This window comes from Aotus nancymaae, unplaced genomic scaffold, assembly GCF_030222135.1.
Source record: "Aotus nancymaae isolate 86718 unplaced genomic scaffold, 86718_ANA_hifiasm-v0.15.2.pri h1tg000049l, whole genome shotgun sequence".
In the NCBI taxonomy this organism is placed as follows: Eukaryota; Metazoa; Chordata; class Mammalia; order Primates; family Aotidae; genus Aotus; species Aotus nancymaae.
Genome location: NW_026988463.1, coordinates 2,532,146 through 2,548,193, shown reverse-complemented (window position 1 = coordinate 2,548,193; position 16,048 = coordinate 2,532,146). Strand labels below are relative to the sequence as shown.

The 16,048-nt window shown below is 57.1% G+C and overlaps 2 protein-coding genes across 11 annotated transcripts in view; one reads left to right on the top strand and one right to left on the bottom strand.

The window, feature by feature from the left end:
* Positions 1-7,371, bottom strand: NTHL1 (nth like DNA glycosylase 1). Of its 2 annotated transcripts, none has more exons than XM_012441802.2 (6): positions 7,233-7,371; positions 5,679-5,917; positions 4,746-4,916; positions 3,681-3,840; positions 310-415; positions 1-230 (listed from the first exon to the last, which is right to left on the bottom strand). In XM_012441802.2, the coding sequence occupies exons 1-6, from the start codon at positions 7,369-7,371 to the stop codon at positions 107-109; spliced, it is 939 nt and encodes a 312-aa protein (XP_012297225.2). In that variant the 3' UTR covers positions 1-106. The 2 variants fall into 2 exon arrangements, with proteins under 2 accessions (XP_012297225.2, XP_064218415.1); XM_064362345.1 differs by having other exon boundaries at positions 310-418; positions 7,233-7,347.
* A 139-nt stretch (positions 7,372-7,510) lies between these two features.
* The window catches only part of TSC2 (TSC complex subunit 2), a 38,171-nt gene continuing 29,633 nt past the window's right edge, over positions 7,511-16,048 (top strand). For 8 of the 9 annotated variants that reach the window (XM_012441792.2, XM_012441790.2, XM_012441791.2 and 5 more), the window contains exons 1-5: positions 7,511-7,590; positions 8,104-8,269; positions 10,436-10,522; positions 14,219-14,329; positions 15,162-15,306. In XM_012441792.2, the coding sequence (XP_012297215.1) occupies positions 8,132-8,269; positions 10,436-10,522; positions 14,219-14,329; positions 15,162-15,306 (481 nt within the window). In that variant the 5' untranslated portion in view covers positions 7,511-7,590; positions 8,104-8,131. The remainder of the gene's footprint in view (positions 7,591-8,103; positions 8,270-10,435; positions 10,523-14,218; positions 14,330-15,161; positions 15,307-16,048) is intronic. The other variant, XM_064362341.1, reaches the window with a different exon arrangement.

Genomic DNA, 16,048 nt, shown 5'->3' with positions numbered 1-16,048 from the left:
CCACCTGCAAACACCCCAAAGCTTTATCCAACAGGTGTGGCTTCCTGCGCAAAGGCACTTCACAGGCGGTGGCCACAGCGGCACCTTGGCCGAAGCCGCACAGCCCTCAGAGACCCTGGGCGGTCGGGCAAAGGGCTTGGTTGAGGCAGCCCTGGCATCGAGGGTGCACAGGCAGACAGGTCTGCTGGCCAAAGCCCACCAGGAGTCCGTTGATCTCGTGCCACAGCTCCCTGTCGGGGAGGGGGCTGGGTAAGTGCTGACGGAGGGCGGGGTGAGCCCTCCCCCAGGAAGCCCCCCACATACCCATACCTGGGTAGCCACTCCTCCAGGGCGGCGCGCGTCTCCTCTGGGGACTTTGTTGCCTTCTTGGTCCACCTCAGCCGGTTGGCGATTCTGTGTACGTGTGTGTCCACTGCTGCTGAGAGGCCAAGCGGGGTGAACAGGGGCACACTCCACCAGCCCAGCCCATGCCCATGCCCATGCCCCTCCCTGCCCAGAGGCAAATCTGCCACCACCCCCGTGGCCCTCCAATTAGAGACTGGAACTGCAAGCCTATGTGTGACCATCTCGGCTGCCCCCGAGGTGCTGGGGCAGGGGCTGAGCCCTCTAGTGGGGTGCAGGCCTCCCTCCCATCACCTGAGCCAGCCTTGGTGGGGGCTCTGCTTTGGGCTGACCCATTCCCACCAACCCTGGTGCAAGATGGTGTGTGGGTGGTAGGGTCTCTGCTCTGGGCAGGGCTTAGGGGTGGTGACTCGGCTCTACTTTGAGCTCTGTTTCCTACAACAACATCAATAGCTCACTCAGACAAGCGCTTGCTGGGGCCAGACCCTGCCTGAGAGATTGGCCAGCTCAGCAAATCCTCATGAGGTCCCACGGATGCCAAAACCGAGGCCCGGCAGGATCCTGACTCCAAAGCACCTGTCAGCTCTCAGCTTCCCCAGAACAAGGCCCTGGCACAGGAAGGGCCCAGCCAGGCTTTCCTCTGTCCATCACTTGTGGCCTGAGGCCCCACCCAGCATAAACACCAGCTCTGGGCACCAGGCTGGGTGGCAACAGCTCTGCCCAGTGGGCTGGCATGAGGTCACTGGCTGCAGAGCCAGCACCTGCCACTGCAGTGGTCAGGGACAGAGCGGGAGCATGGCCCAGCCGGTGGCAGCTGCTATCTCCCTGGGTTCTAGCCCCTGTTCCCCTCAGCTGGCCACCCCAGAGGCCTGCTCATCAGGGCTCCCTTCTCCCACCCGGTCGCCCTGGCCAGCTGCAGCCCTAGTCGGGCCTCCTCCTTCAGTGTTTGCCAAAGAGAAAGCCAAGCCCTGCACCAGCTCCTTTGCTCTGCCATCACCTGCCTGGAAAAAGGTATCCGAGGTTGTGGGGAGACCCCCAAAGCTGAGGGGTCCCACCCCTGGGGCTCTGAGCCTGAGTTTCCTCCTCTCTAATGGAAGTGGCCATGCTCCTTAGGAGACCCAAGGCTGAGTCGGGCCACATCACGTTATGTGAGTCTCCTGCATAGCTGGACAGTGAGTGAGGAGGACTCCTTCACCTCTTTGTGGCCAGAGCTTAGAGAAGCCAAGTGCCTTGCCCAGTCACCCAGCGAGGAGGTGCAGAGCTGGGACTGGAGCCAGCACTGTATGGCTTTGGCCTCTTTTTTTTTTGAGACGAAGTCTCGCTGTGTCGTCCTGGATGGAGTGCCATGGTGCAATCTGGCCTCTTTTTTTCTTTTTTTGAAACGGAGTCTCGCTCTGTTGCCCAGGCTGGAGTGCAATGGCCCAACCTCGGCTCACTGCAACCTCCACCACCTGGGTTCAAGCTATTCTCCTGTCTCTGCCTTCCCAGTAGCTGAAATTACAGGCATGGGCTACCATGCCTGGCTAATTTTTGTGTTTTTAGTAGAGATGGGGTTTCACGACGTTGGCCAGGCTGGTCTTGAACTCCTGACCTCAAGTGATCCACCCACCTTGGCCTCCCAAATTGCTGGGATTACAGGCTTGAGCCTTCGTACTCAGCCAACTCTGATGTTTTAACTGAGAGTATTTCTCTTTCTGGGAAGCCCCAGGAGGAAGCCCTGGGGTCTTCTGGCAGGTGGTCAGGCCTACAGACACCCAGAGAGGGAGGTAGTCCCACTCCTGTGCCTGCTGCTCCCAAAGCACGTTCCCTGCCTAGCTGTGGGCAGGGACCTTCCCCCGCAGCCCTGCCCAACCACAATGCAGCACTCCAGGGACACGGGCAGCTGAGGACAGCCACCCAGATAAGCTCAAGTGTCTGTTGAGAGGTTGGCAGGTGGTGGCACTGGGAGTCTGGGTGGGAGGAAGCCCTGCCGTGGTGCACCTGGCCTGGTTCTGGCTCTTTTGCCTCACCAGATGGCCTCCTGCTCAGAACCAAGGCCCTCAGCCCCTGGTGGCCCTCTTGCCACCAGGCAGTGCTGGAAGGCCCCCTGCAGGAGTCCCAAAGGGGCCTGGGATGGGGACACACAGAGGGCAGGGCCAAGCCCTGGTTTCTAGACTGGCTGGATCTGGCTGCATGTGGCCTTAGGAGCCCCAAATCCTCTGGGCAAAGCTCAGGAGGAGGCAGCCCCACCCAAAACCCAGGGGTCTGTCTTCACCTCACTGCCAAGAAGCCTTAGGTGCCAGGATGAGACACTGGGACCTGGGAAAAGGATTCAGGGAGGGCTCCCTCCCCACCCTTCCTGCCCCGTGCCTCCAGCACCTCCCTCTCGATCCTCCCCGCTTCCCCCCAATGCCTTCCTCCCCACCCCACCTGCAGAGGTGATACTCCTCCTCCCCCCTCCCCCCAATGCCTTCCTCCCCACTCCACCTGCAGAGGTGATACTCCTCCTCCCCCCTCCCCCCCAATGCCTTCCTCCCCACCCCACCTGCAGAGGTGATACTCCTCCTCCCCCCTCCCCCCCAATGCCTTCCTCCCCACCCCACCTGCAGAGGTGATACTCCTCCTCCCCCCTCCCCCCAATGCCTTCCTCCCCACTCCACCTGCAGAGGTGATACTCCTCCTCCCCCCTCCCCCCAATGCCTTCCTCCCCACTCCACCTGCAGAGGTGATACTCCTCCTCCCCACTCCCCCCCAATGCCTTCCTCCCCACCCCACCTGCAGAGGTGATACTCCTCCTCCTCCCTCCTCAGCCCTCAGCTCCGCACTCTGCCCTCAACTCATTCCAGAACTTCCTGCTCCTGGCCCTCTCTCCCACCTCCTGGCTTTGCAGATGCTGTTCCTTCTGCCGGGAACACACTTCCTTCTTTTGGCCTGGCTCACCCAACCTTGCCCTGCAGCTCTCAGTGGAAGGATGACCTCAGGGGCCTTCCTAGAGGTCCTGGGCCCAGGCCAGGCCCCCAGCAGCTCCCTGCACAACCATCAGTGTTTCCACCCCACAAGGCGGGGAGTTCCACGCTCCACATCGCTCCCGAATACAGCACAGGTGGGGAGTCCAGCCTGGAGCCTCCCTGAGAGCCCCACATACGCAGGTGTTCGGCCCCTGTGAGCTCCTGCCCCAGCACCTGTCTCTGAGTGGGGCTGGCCTGGCTCAGCTGTGCAAGCACCTTCCTGACCTTATGGGCTGAGTGGAGAATAAGGATGCTGGAGGTGGAAACACAGGTCACCAGGTTGTGGGGAATCCCACGAGCAGCCAGCGGGCCAGAGCTAGCCCCGCCCTCTGGGGGGTGTGCGCCACTCACCAATGCCCGACACGGTGCCCCAGGCCACAGCCATAGCCAGGTGTGCCATCTTGGGCCCGACGCCAGGCAGTGCCACCAGCTCAGCCACGGAGGCTGGGATGTCCCCGCCGTAGCGCTGCTGCAGGATGGCGCTGGTCTGCTTGATGTACTTCACCTTGCTCTGAAAGATGGGATGGGTTCAGCCTTAGAGGCAGGGGCATAGCGCAATCTGGTAGGACGCAGCCCCTAGGAGACCCACAGGTGGCCAGAGCTACCTGTCACCTGCCCAGGACACGTGCAAGGTACTGGCTCACACCCTACCCCAGGAGGCAGGAATGAGTGGAGGGCAGCAGGGAGGCCCAAGGCAGGCCTGATCCCCTCCTCCCACTCGTGTAGGCCAATGACGCTTGTGTAAGGTCTGGCTCAGGTTCCCCTGCCTGTCGGTGCCCTGCCAGCACCCAGGCCAGGCCAGGCAGGCCCGCTGCTCCCAGGAGTGGGTTTTGGCTGCACCTGGGCCTTCAGGAAGGAGGGCTGGAGCTGGGGCTTCCCCACCAGCTGCTAGGACTGCCGGGTGGTTCCCATCCTGTGCCCAAGTGGAGAGGGCTATTTAAAACCCATCTGACAAACTGCGGCCCACGCGGGTGCCAAGGGGAAGCCGCCCCACCCACCAAGCTGCTTTCAACAGATCCGCCCACAACCTTCCAGTGCTCGGCGGGGTGGGGGAACAGCCTCCCCGGGGTCCTGGAGGGTGGGGGGCTCTGGACAGGAGGGGGTGACACACCAGGGAGGCTTGCAGTAAACAAAGGGAAAGGGGGTGGGCAGGCGGCCTGGGAGGAGGAAGGGTGGTCAGGCGGCGAGGCGGGGAGGCAGAGGAAGGAAGGGAGGATGTAAACGGGCAGGCCAAGGAGCTGCTGGGACTGGGCGCCAGGCATCACGGCCCCACAGCCTGGGATGGGGGCTCCAGGGGACCCTGGGGCCAGAGATGCCTGACCCTTGCCTCCTGCACCGCCACAGCCCCCCTCAGCCTTCTGAGGTCTCTCCCAGACCAATGCCACCCCAGCCCCGGTTGCTACAGGCAGGGCTCACCCTCCAGAAACCGACGGGGTAGATGAGCTTGCCCAGCGTGGCATCATCTGTCTGCAGGATGCTGTCTACCGTCAGGCCCTGCGCCCGCAGCCGCTGCATGGCACCCGCCGTCACCTGGTCTTTGGTCTGGCTGGAGAGCATCAGTGATAGCAGCACCTGGTACCTGCGCACCTGCTTGTGCAGTGACAGGGAATCCTGGGTGATTCCCTGGGCCAGGCTCCCCCCATGCCCAGCTCTAGTTTGGGTGTGTTGGGTCACCCGCAACACCGGGACAGTAACAGTACCTGCCTCTCTAGATCAACATGAAGTGTAAACAAATTATCTCAGTGCTTAGAATCGTATGTGGGCCGGGCGCGGTGCCTCACGCATGTAATCCCAGCGCTTTGGGAAGCCAAGACAGACGGATCACTTGAGGTCAGGAGTTTCAGATCAGCCTGGCCAACATGGTGAAACCCTGTCTCTATGAAAAATACAGAAATTAGCTGGGTGTGGTGGAGCATGCCTGTAGTCCCAGCTACTCAGGAGGCTGAGGCAGGAGAATGGCTTGAAACCGGGAGGTGGAGGTTGCAGTGAGCCGAGATTGTGCCAGTGCACTCCAGCATGGGTGATGAGCAAAACTCGGTCTCATTAAAAAAAAAAGAACTGTATCTGGCCCATCACTACTGAATGGCTATTGGCCACTACTGTTATGATTGCTTTGTAATCATAGCCCTGTGAAGCGTCAGCGGAAAGCACAGAGATTCTGTGTGGCCAATGAGGGCTTGGAGAAGCTCAGAGAGGCCTCAGTTTGCTTGTCTCTAAAATAGGGAATAGGGATTAGAACTCAGCTTGGTCTAAGGTTCTTGCCAGCCAAGAGCCACCGGGGAGAGGTGAAACAAGTATCTTGCTGCGGTGGGGGGGGTGGTTACCTGGGCAGATGAGGCCCCTGCCTACCTTTGGGGGGGCACTGGAGTCATAGCAGTGCTCGACCCCCAGATGGTCCACGGGTGCGTCCTTTTTGCTCCTCATTGCACGAATGTTGGCCAGCTGTTGCTGCCAGTCCTGGGGCTCCCAGACTGGCACCTTGAGGGGCTCAGCCCCCTCACCTTTCTCACTGTCTGAGCCCTCGTAGGCCACACACAGTCTCTGTGCTTTCCGCCGATGCTTCACGGGGCCGTGGCTTTTCCTTCTTTCTGCAAAAAGCACCACCCAGTCCCTTTGGTGGGGCCACAGGTGAAGGTAGGGTAGGGGTGCCATCCCGCCTGCTAGCTCACTCATTCATGCCACAACTGTCCATCATCTAATACTCTTGGGGTGCTCTGCCCTCTGCAGTCTGGGGTAGGTGAGCCCTCCTTATGCCAGCGACCCTGACAAGGTCCAGGTCCCATGAGGACTCCAGCAACAGCCTCTACCATTTGCCCCCAGTACATCCTCTATACTGCACCAGAGACAGCTTGGTAACACCCAGATCAGGTTGTGTCACTCCCTTTTAAAAACTCTTGGCTAGCTAGGCGTGGTGGCTAACGCCTGTAATCCCAGCACTTTGGGAGGCTGAGGCGGGTGGATCACTTGGGATCAGGAGTTCGAGACTGGCCTGGCCAACATGGCGAAACCCTATCTCTACTAAAAGCACAAAACTTAGCTGGGCTTGGTGGCAGGTGCCTATGGTCTCAGCTACTTGGGAGGCTGAGGCAGGAGAACCGCTTGAACCGGGAGGCGGAGGTTGCAGTGAGCCGAGATCACGCCATTGCACTCCAGCCTCCGTGACAGAACAAGACTCTGTCTCAAAACAAATAAAATCTCCTAATTGACTTCCTTTTGCTGCCATAATAAACTCCAAACTCTATCCTGGCATCAAAGCTCCTGTCACCCTGGCTGGCATCACCGCCTGTCTGCTCCCAGCTGCAGCAGTTCCTGCCATGCCTGGGGCCCCTGAGTGCCTATGGGAATCCCCCTCTGGCCAATTCTGCGGAAGTCCCGGCGGGACTAGTGCAGGGGCCCTGTCCGTGTCTCTCTCTGCTCACTGCCGTGCTTGGCCCTCAACATGTCCTTAACGGCTGCAGGATAAATATAATGAGTGCCATGCCCTTTCCTGTTTTCCCTCAGAGGCACCCTCGAGCTGAGGGAGCAGGCTGCTGGCTGGGTGTGTCCTTGGCACCCAGCTTCTCTGAGAGAAGCAAGTTCACTGCAGGAGGGCGGGGCTGGGGCCCACAGCGCATGGAGTGAAGAGTCCCGGGCAGGCTGGTGGGAAGGGAAGCGTTTTCTTGCCCGGGGCAAAAGTGGGCAGCCGAGCGGAGTGCCCGAAACCCAGCCCCTGTAGACCGCGACTTTTGGGAAAAGAGCGCAAGATAGGAACGCAGGGCCGCACGTGGAGTCAAGGAATCGTTCGCTAATGCCGGGTCTACAGCTCCTGGCCGCGCAACTAGGAGCCGTAGGAGGCGGCCGAGGTCTCCAGCCTGCAGCCCCTATCTTGTCTCCTCCCTTGCTCCGGCCAGGGCGCGGCGCTACCTGCTGCAGCCTCTCCCCTTCGGAGAGGCTCGGGCTCCTCCCCACACCTCCGCGGCCCAGCCCCGGGTCCCCGGCTCCGGCTCCGGGTCAGCATCCTCGCGCTCCAGGCGTTCATGCCGAACTCCTGCGGACTACACATCCCGGCGGCCCCCGCGGCCTCATCACGTGACTCAAGGCTCGCCGGCCTTTCCTCCAGAGGGCGGACCAGAACTACAACTCCCAGCAAACTCTGGGGGGTGGGTTCTTCGTGCGGTGTCGCTGCCGGAAGCGCAAGTCGTGCTTCCGGCGGCGTCCGGGGCCGAGGCGGTGCGCCTTTCTTCGCGTCGGGGCGACCCGGCGTGCCGTGGCGCGGCGTGGGGTGAGTGGCCTGGACCACAGTGTGGCCCGGTCCCCACAGGGCAGCAGGGCAGCGACCTGGGGAGGCGGACCCTGCAGTGTTCGGGTCCTGGGCCTCACCCGCGCCCACTGTATCCCGATCCCGGAGCTCCGAGCATCCCTTGGTTTGAAGTCATGGCGGGTGCGAGCGGGTCTCTGCTGCAGGCGGTTCCTTGACAGCTCCTGCTCCACATGGGGAGAGGAGAGATGGCAAACGTCGGGGCTCCCTGGACCTCGCGGCGGCCGTCCTAACCCGTGCACTGAGTCGGGCGGGGTGGGCGGCAGCGTCTGAGCAGAGAGCTCCCTAGACCAGGCCTGGTATCTCCCAGGCTTTCCTAGGTGCCTGTCTGCGGCCTGTAGTTGAGTTCTCCCAGGGGCAGTGGGAGGAGAGGTTATGCCCACCAGAGACCCAGGGTCCTGACAGCTGGAGGTCCGCAGTGGGGAAGGTGGGTAGAGCTGTCGCTCAGTTGTCCCCATGCTTGTTTTGTTTTCACAGAGGGTTTTCTGGTGCGTTCTGGCCCACCATGGCCAAGCCAACAAGCAAAGATTCAGGCCTGAAGGAGAAGTTTAAGAATCTGTTGGGATTGGGAACACCGAGGCCAAATCCCAGGTCTGCAGAGGGCAAACAGACGGAGTTTATCATCACCGCGGAAGTCCTGAGAGTGAGTGAGCTGTCTTTGTGTTTGCTGGGCTAGAGAAAAGTCAGGCGGGGTGGGCGGCAGCGTCTGAGCAGGGAAGTTTGGATTGGTCTCCCACCAGCTTCTGTGGGAGATGGGTTGTTGGTGACTGTCTGCACAGGAACGTTGTCTCCAGTACTTGGAGGCCTACATGTCCTTCCTCAGGAGACTCGGAAAGTCAGGGTCTTGGTGACCGGCTTTAGGCACACTTGAGTTAGTACTCAGATGTTGATGAAAGAAAGCCCATTTTATAGATGCGGCCTGAGTATGGTCATCTCCACAGGTAAGGATAGGGCCCGGTGTTAAATGATAATATCTGAGTTCCGGGGAGAAGTAGGTTCTTCTTATTATTTTATTTTATTTTTTTTGAGACTGAGTCTCGCACTGTCACCTAGGCTAGAGTGCAGTGGTGCGATTTCTACTCACTGCAACCTCTGCCACTGAGGTTCAAGGGATTCTCCTATTGCAGCCTCCCAAGTAGTTGGGACTACAAGTGCCTGCCACCACGCCTGGCTAATTTTTTTTTTTTTTTGAGATGGAGTCTTGCTCTGTTGCGTAGGCTGAAGTACAGTGGCGCAGTCTCCACTCACTGCTACCTCTGCCTCCCGGGTTCAAGCAATTCTCATGCCTCAGCCTCCCATGTAGCTGGGACTACAGGCGAGCACTACCATACCCGGCTAGTTTTTGTATTTTTGGTAGAGACGGGGTTTCACCATGTTGGCCAGGCTTGTCTTGTACTCCTGACCGCAGGTGATCTGCCTGCCTCGGCCTCCCAAAGTGTTGGGATTACAGGCGTGAGCCACTGCACCTGGGCTAGGTCCTTACTTTTTATGTATGTTTGTGTCTTTGTCACACATACCTGGCATTGTGTTTTGCCCATGGGTAAATGCTGAATTTTTGTACTTGTAAAGTTTCCTAATTAGAAATAACCAAAACATTCATCAACTGATGAATGGATAAATAAAATCTAGTGCATCCATACAATGGGATGTGATTTGGCAATAAAGAGGCATGAAGCGCTGACCATGCTACAACATAGATGAAGCTGGAGAACATGCCGGGGGAGAGAAGTTTACAAAGGCCCTGTGCTGCACAGCTCACTTATGTGAAATGCTCGACTAGACCAATCCATTCAGACACAAAGTATATCCGTATTTGCCAGGGGTGGGGTGAAGAGGGAGTTGGTATGGAATTTTCTTTTGGGATGATGAAAATATTCTAGAATTAACAGATATAGCTGCAAGAATTGTGATTATATGAAAGACTGAATTGGGCCAGGCACGATGGCTCACGCCTGTAATCTTAGCACTTTGGGAGGCCAAGGTGGGCGGATTACCTGAGGGTCAGGAGTTCGAGACCAGCCTGACCAACATGGTGAAAACCCAGCTCTACTAAAAATACTAAAATTAGCCAGGTGTAGTGGCAGGCGCCTGTAATCTCAGCTACTCGGGAGGCTGAGGCGGGAGAATTGCTTGAACCCAGGAGGCAGAGGTTGCAGTGAGCTGAGATTGCACCACTGTACTCCAGACCAGGCAACGGAGTGAGACTCCATCTCAAAAAAAAAAAAAAAAAGACTGAATTTTACAGGTTGAAATTGTTAATGGTATAAATTCATGTTATGTTGTATCTCAATACAAAATTTGTAGTCATGAAAAAAAAAAATTGCACATTTCAACTCCCCAGGTTGGAACACTAAGCCCCTTGGTGAATCTTGATTTCAGAAATAACTTTTTTTTTTTTTCAGTTGGAGTTTTGCTCTGTCGCCCAGGCTGGAGTGCAGTGGCGTAATCTCTGCTCACTGCAACCTCTGCCTCCCAGGTTCAAGCAGTTCTCCTGTCTCAGCTTCTCGAGTAGCTGGAGTTACAGTCGTGCGCCACCACACCTGGCTAATTTTTTTGTATTTTTAGTAGAGGCAGGGTTTCACCATGTTGGCCATTGGTCTTGAACTCCTGACCTCAGCCAATCCACCCGCCTCAGCCCCACAAAGTGCTGGGATTATAGGTGTGAGCCACCACACCCGGCTTAGAAATACCTGTTTTACAGTCTCTAGTCTGGGAAATGCAGTGCGAGTCTTTAGATGGTTTGTGACGTGCAGTTAAGGAGACTGTGACCTGAGCGATGGCCCCTTTTTCTTCTTGCATCTTTCTCTAGGAACTGAGTGTGGAATGTGGCCTCAACAATCGCATCCGGATGATAGGACAGATTTGTGAAGTTGCAAAAACTAAGAAATTTGAAGAGGTAGGTTTGTTTAGTTGAGCTACTAGAGAGGGGCATGGAGACTGTTTAGAAGTCTGAGTTTGCCTTTTTCAGGAGCATGGTTGACAGCTGACTGCTGATGATCCGGTTTGCACTGTCTTTTTTTTTTTCCGAGATGGAGTCTTGCTCTGTCACCTGGGCTGGAGTGCAGTGGTGCGGTCTTGGCTCATTACAACCTTCACCTCCCAGTTCAAGCAATTCTGTCTCAGCCTTCCCAATAGCTGGGACTACAGGTGCACACCACCACACCTGGATAATTTTTGTATTTTTAATAGAGATGGGGTTTCACCATCTTGGTCAGGCCGGTGTTGACTGAGCTGACCTTGTGATCTGCCTGCCTTGGCCTCCCAAAGTGCTGAGATTACAGGTGTGGGCTACTGCGCCCGGCTGGTTTGCACTATTTTAGGGAAATTTAGCTTTCCTCTTAGTGATGGGGAAGCTTCTAGAAATGCCCTGAGTACAGCCTTGAGGGACCAATCAAGTGTGGACATGCAGAGCAAAGGGATTAGGCTTTTCTAGCAACACCAGAAAGCGTTTGGAGGCTGGGCACGGTGGGTTACACCTGTAATCCCCGTACTTTGGGAGGCCCAGGTGGGTGGATCTCCTGAAGTCAGGAGTTCAAGACCAGGGTGGCCAACATGGCAAAACCACCTCTGTGCTAAAAATACAAAAATTAGTGAGGCGTGGTGGTGTGCGCCTGTAATCCCAGCTACTCGGGAGGCTGAGGAAGGAGAATCACTTGAACCCAGGAGGCGGAGGTTGCAGTGAACTGGGATTGCGCCACTGCACTCTAGCCTGGGCGACAGAACGAGACTCTGTCTCAAAAAAAAAAAAAAGGGTTTGCAGCGGCTGACACTAATACATGCTCACTCGCCCTCTCGTATTATAAGTTCAAGTGGAGAAAAATCAAGAAAGGGTTGGTTCCACAGAGAACGATCCTACGCATACTGGTCTTGGTGCCATTTTGGGAGGGTGACTGGTTGGTGGTATCGGGTGACTTCATGGACATAGACATATTTATTTTGGGGACTTTCCTGATGACCTGTAGGCAGGATGGGAAGTGGTCATTCCTGGAGTGCATGTTGCTGGTGGAGCACCTCAGGGCCACCTTGCCCAGCGTTTGTGTGTGGGAGAGTAGGGGGGTTACCTGGACCTCACAGGCTTGGATCTGCTAAGAGGAGAGTGATTGCTGCCCCTGTAGCAGCTCATCTGAAACATGCTGGCTGCATGCTACCAAGGATAAGTGTAAAGAATAGGCATCCTGCCGAGCGCGGTGGCTCACGCCTGTATTCCCAGCACTCTGGGAGGCCAAGGCGCGTAGATCACCTGAGGTCAGGAGTTCAAGACCAGCCTGGCCGAGATGATGAAAGCCCATCTCTACTAAAAATACGAAACTTAGCCTAGCATGGTGGTGGGTATCTGTAATTCCAACTCCTTAGAAGTCTGAGGCAGAGAATTGCTTGAACCTGAGAGGCAGAGGTGAACCGAGGTCACGCCACTTCTAGCCTGGGCAACAGAGTAAGACTCAGTCTCAGAAAAAAAAAAACAGGCATCCTTGGCAGGGCACAGTGGCTCACACCTGTCATCCCAACACTTTGGGAGGCTGAGGTGGGCGGATCACAAGGTCAGGAGTTCGAGACCAGCTGGCCAACATGGTGAAACCCCATCTCTACTAAAAAAAAAAAAGTACAAAAATTAGCTGGGCATGGTGGCGTGCGCCTGTAATCCTAGCTACTCGGGAGGCTGAGGCGGGAGAATTGCTTGAACCTGGGAAGCAGAGGTTGGAGTGAGCCAAGATTGCGCCATTGCACTGCAGCCTGAGCAACAGAGGAAGACTCCATCTTTAAAAAACAAGAAAATAGGGCCGGGCGCGGTGGCTCACGCCTGTAATCCCAGCACTTTGGGAGGCCGAGGCGGGTGGATCACGAAGTCAAGAGATCGAGACCATCCTGGTCAACGTGGTGAAACCCCGTCTCTACTAAAAATACAAAAAATTAGCTGGGCATGGTGGCGCTTGCCTGTAATCCCAGCTACTCAGGAGGCTGAGGCAGGAGAATTGCCTGAACCCAGGAGGCGGAGGTTGCGGTGAGCCGAGATGGCGCCATTGCACTCCAGCCTGGGTAACAAGAGCAAAACTCTGTCTGAAAAAAAAAAAAAAATAGGCATCCTTGGCCCAGCACAGTGGCTCACGCCTGTAATCTTAGCACTTTGGGAGGCTAAGGCAGACAGATTGCCTGAGTTCAAGAGTTCAAGACCAGCCTGGCCAACATGGTGAAACCCTGTCTCTACTAAAAACATAAACATTAGCTAGGCAGCATGGTGGCGGGCACCTGTAATCCCAGCTGTTCGGGAGGCTGAAGCAGGAGAATCGCTTAAACTTGGGAAGTGGAGGTTGTGGTGAGCTGAGATCGTGCCATTATACTCCAGCCTGGGTGACAGAGCAAGACTCTGTCTCCAAAAAAAAAAAGAATAAGCATCGTGCATCCGGTTCTGAAAGTTGTTTGTGTGGGTATGCAGCAGCCTTTGAGTAGATGAATAGGCCTCCGAGGCTGGGATGGTCATGGGCCCTGTGTCCACACATCTTTACAACTCAGGTTGCAGCCATTGGAGTATTGTCATTGAGACAGAGGAGGTAAGAATGCCAGCTGTCCTGAATTGGACGTTGGTCAGACGACACCTAAAAGAACGCAGCTGTTTTGTTATTATTACTTGGTGAGAGACGGGGTCTCACTCTGTCACCCAGGCTGGGAGGCAGTGGCACAATCATGGCTCGCTACAGCCTCCACCTGCCAGGCTCAAGTGATCCTCCTACTTCAGCCTCTCAAGTAGCTGGGACTGCAGGCATGCACCATCACACCTGGTTAAGTTTTGTATTTTTGTGTCGTGACAGGGTCTCGCTCTGTTTCCCAGGCTGGTCTTAAATTTCTGGGCCCAAGTGATCCAGAGTGCTGAGATTACAGGCATGAGCCACTAATATCACTAAGGAGGGCCACCTTAGTTCCCCTCCTTACAGGAGTAAGCCCAGGAAAGAGCCTGTGGTGTGAAAGCCATGGCTGGTGGCTGATGTGGAGTAGGGAAGGTGGTGAGAGCCAGCCCAAACCCCTGGTGAGTGAGACTGGTTCTGGCAGCGGAGCAGGGCCAAGCACCCCACAGGCTGGGTGGGAGTTAGAGGAGGCAGATTTCAGAAGGCGGGCAGCAGGGGCCGGGTAGGGGTATGGGGCCTAGGGCACGAGGCCGGCGTGTTCACTAGAGGAAGGCCGCGAGCAGGGTTTCTGGGGTAGGTGCAGGCCCAGGGCTTAGTGTGCGCTTCTGGTTCTGACACTGTCCCATGACTTCCTGCCAGTGTTCACACAGCTCTAGTGGGACACCCTGCTGGTCCAGATGAGGCCAGGATAGCTGCCCTGGCCTGCTGCTGTCCTCTGTGCCCCCAGTTTGTCACCTGGTGGTGGTGAAAGGGACCTGCTGGGGTTTGAGGCAGCTCTGAGCCATTCCCCATTCCAAGCCTGTGGTCATCACAGGCTGCAGGACACACACGGAATATGAGCTTTAGAGGTGGGCTCTAAGTCACAAGCCCCTGTTGTTCCACCCTGTCCTCTGCTCATGGCACTGTCCTCCAGTTGATGGGGCCAGAGTTCTTGGAGAGCACATCCTCACCGCTGTCCCTTCTGCTGGCAACAGCATGCAGTGGAAGCGCTCTGGAAGGCAGTTGCGGATATGTTGCAGCCAGAACGGCCGCTGGAGGCCCGGCACGCGGTGCTGGCTCTGCTGAAGGCCATCGTGCAGGGGCAGGTAAGGCCCAGGGCGATGCCGGGATGAATGAAGTCAGGCTGCCCACTTACTGTCCTGTCCCTGCTGGGCTGGGTTTGGACTCATGCCTAGGTGAGGTGCTGGGCACGGGGTCTAGGGGCTGACAGGCTCTGGAGCTGGACGGCCTTTGAGGTCTCCTGTTGTCACGATGTCTGTGTGACTGTGGACACTGCCTCCTCGCCTGTAATCAGAGATGGTCGTTGCATCTTCCTCTTCTGGGATGTTCTGGAGATCCTGTGAGGCAGTTCTTGCAGAGTGCTGAGACTGTGCCTGGCAGCTGGTGCACGGCTTCGGCACTGTTCTGTCCCCGCCCCCTTTCGGGGCCGCTCCCCTGCTCACTGCATTCCAGCCGTGCTGGTCTTGGGTGACCCTGAACACCCAGGCCTCTTGCTGTTCCAGCCTCCCCCAGTTGGCCACTTCCACTCCTTCATGTCTCAGCTGCTCGCTGCTCAGAAGGGCTGTCCGCTCTCATGGTCTCTCCTGGGCTTTCCCCGCTTCAGCTTTGTCATCAGTCTGTGAGCACAAGGGTGTCTGCCCTGGACCAAGTGCAGGGGTCGGGTGGGAGCTGTGTTGTCTCTGCCCTGCACAACCCACTGTGCCAGGAACCGACACGCAGCAGGTGCTCCCCATATGAGAGTCAGCGGCCCCCTGCTCTGAACGCCACTGATGTTGCAGACCTGTCCCTTGCAGGGCACTCATGGGAAGAATGGGGCCCAGGGCTGGAGTGCAGGTGCCCCCTGCACTTCAGGGACTTCTTGGCAGCTGCGGGGGAGATGCTGGCAGGCTCTGCTCATCCTGTGTCTTTTGTCTTTAGGGCGAGCGCTTGGGGATCCTCAGAGCCCTCTTCTTTAAGGTCATCAAGGATTACCCTTCCAACGAAGACCTCCACGAAAGGCTGGAAGTTTTCAAGGCCCTCACAGACAATGGGAGACACATCACCTACTTGGAGGAAGAGCTGGGTGGGTGCCACATTGGGTGTGAGGTTTCTCTGGCCTTGGCGATCAAGTGTGGTCTGGGATGGGAAGGACCTAGGGCTGGGGAGGGGCTGCAGTGGGTAGGCTTGTGCTACTCCATGCACCTGGGCTCACCTGCATGGCCCACATCTCCTGGGACACCTGTTAAAAATGCAGAGTCCTGGCCTTCACCCCAGACCTGCTGACTGTGAGTCTCTGGGACCTGGGACCTCGGAGCACCCCTGCAGCAGCAGGAGCTGGGCTGAGTTCTTTCACTGGGAGGTGGTGCTGCTGACCTGGTCTCACCGGAGTGTGCTAGTCCTGTCTTCCTCCTCCCATGCCCCCTTTGCGGACCTTCCTCCTGCCATCCTGCGGTGGGAGGTTTCCAGTAGTCTTGGGTCTCTGTATCATTATTGTGCAGAGTAGAGAAAGAGGAGGAAGAGATCAGTCTGACTCAGGCTCTGCTGTTCTGTCACCCAGAAAAGGGCCTCAGCGGCTGGGCTGCCTCCAGGACAGGTGCCGGCCAGGCGCCTGCCAGCAGGTTTCTTGTCTGAAGTGACAAGGCTGGCAGCCAAGTGTGTGGGCATCTCCTCCGAGTGGCTCTCTTGGTGGGGGCGGTGGGGAAGGCCCAGGAATCTGGGGGCATTGATGCCTTCCAGCCTCAGTTGGGCTCTGAGTGTACGGCGCACACGCTCCTGCTGCCGTCTTGGCTCAGACCCTCTGCGCAGTCCCAGGGATGGTTGGTAGG

Excerpts from the sequence above, each read along its gene's own strand:
- NTHL1 (XM_012441802.2), bottom strand. The coding sequence starts at position 7,371 with ATGTGTAGTCCGCAGGAGTTCGGCATGAACGCCTGGAGCGCGAGGATG. Across the intron at positions 5,918-7,232 it reads AAGGGGAGAGGCTGCAGCAG|AAAGAAGGAAAAGCCACGGC; the intron begins GTAGCGCCGCGC and ends TGCTTTTTGCAG. Across the intron at positions 231-309 it reads CTGGAGGAGTGGCTACCCAG|GGAGCTGTGGCACGAGATCA; the intron begins GTATGGGTATGT and ends CCTCCCCGACAG.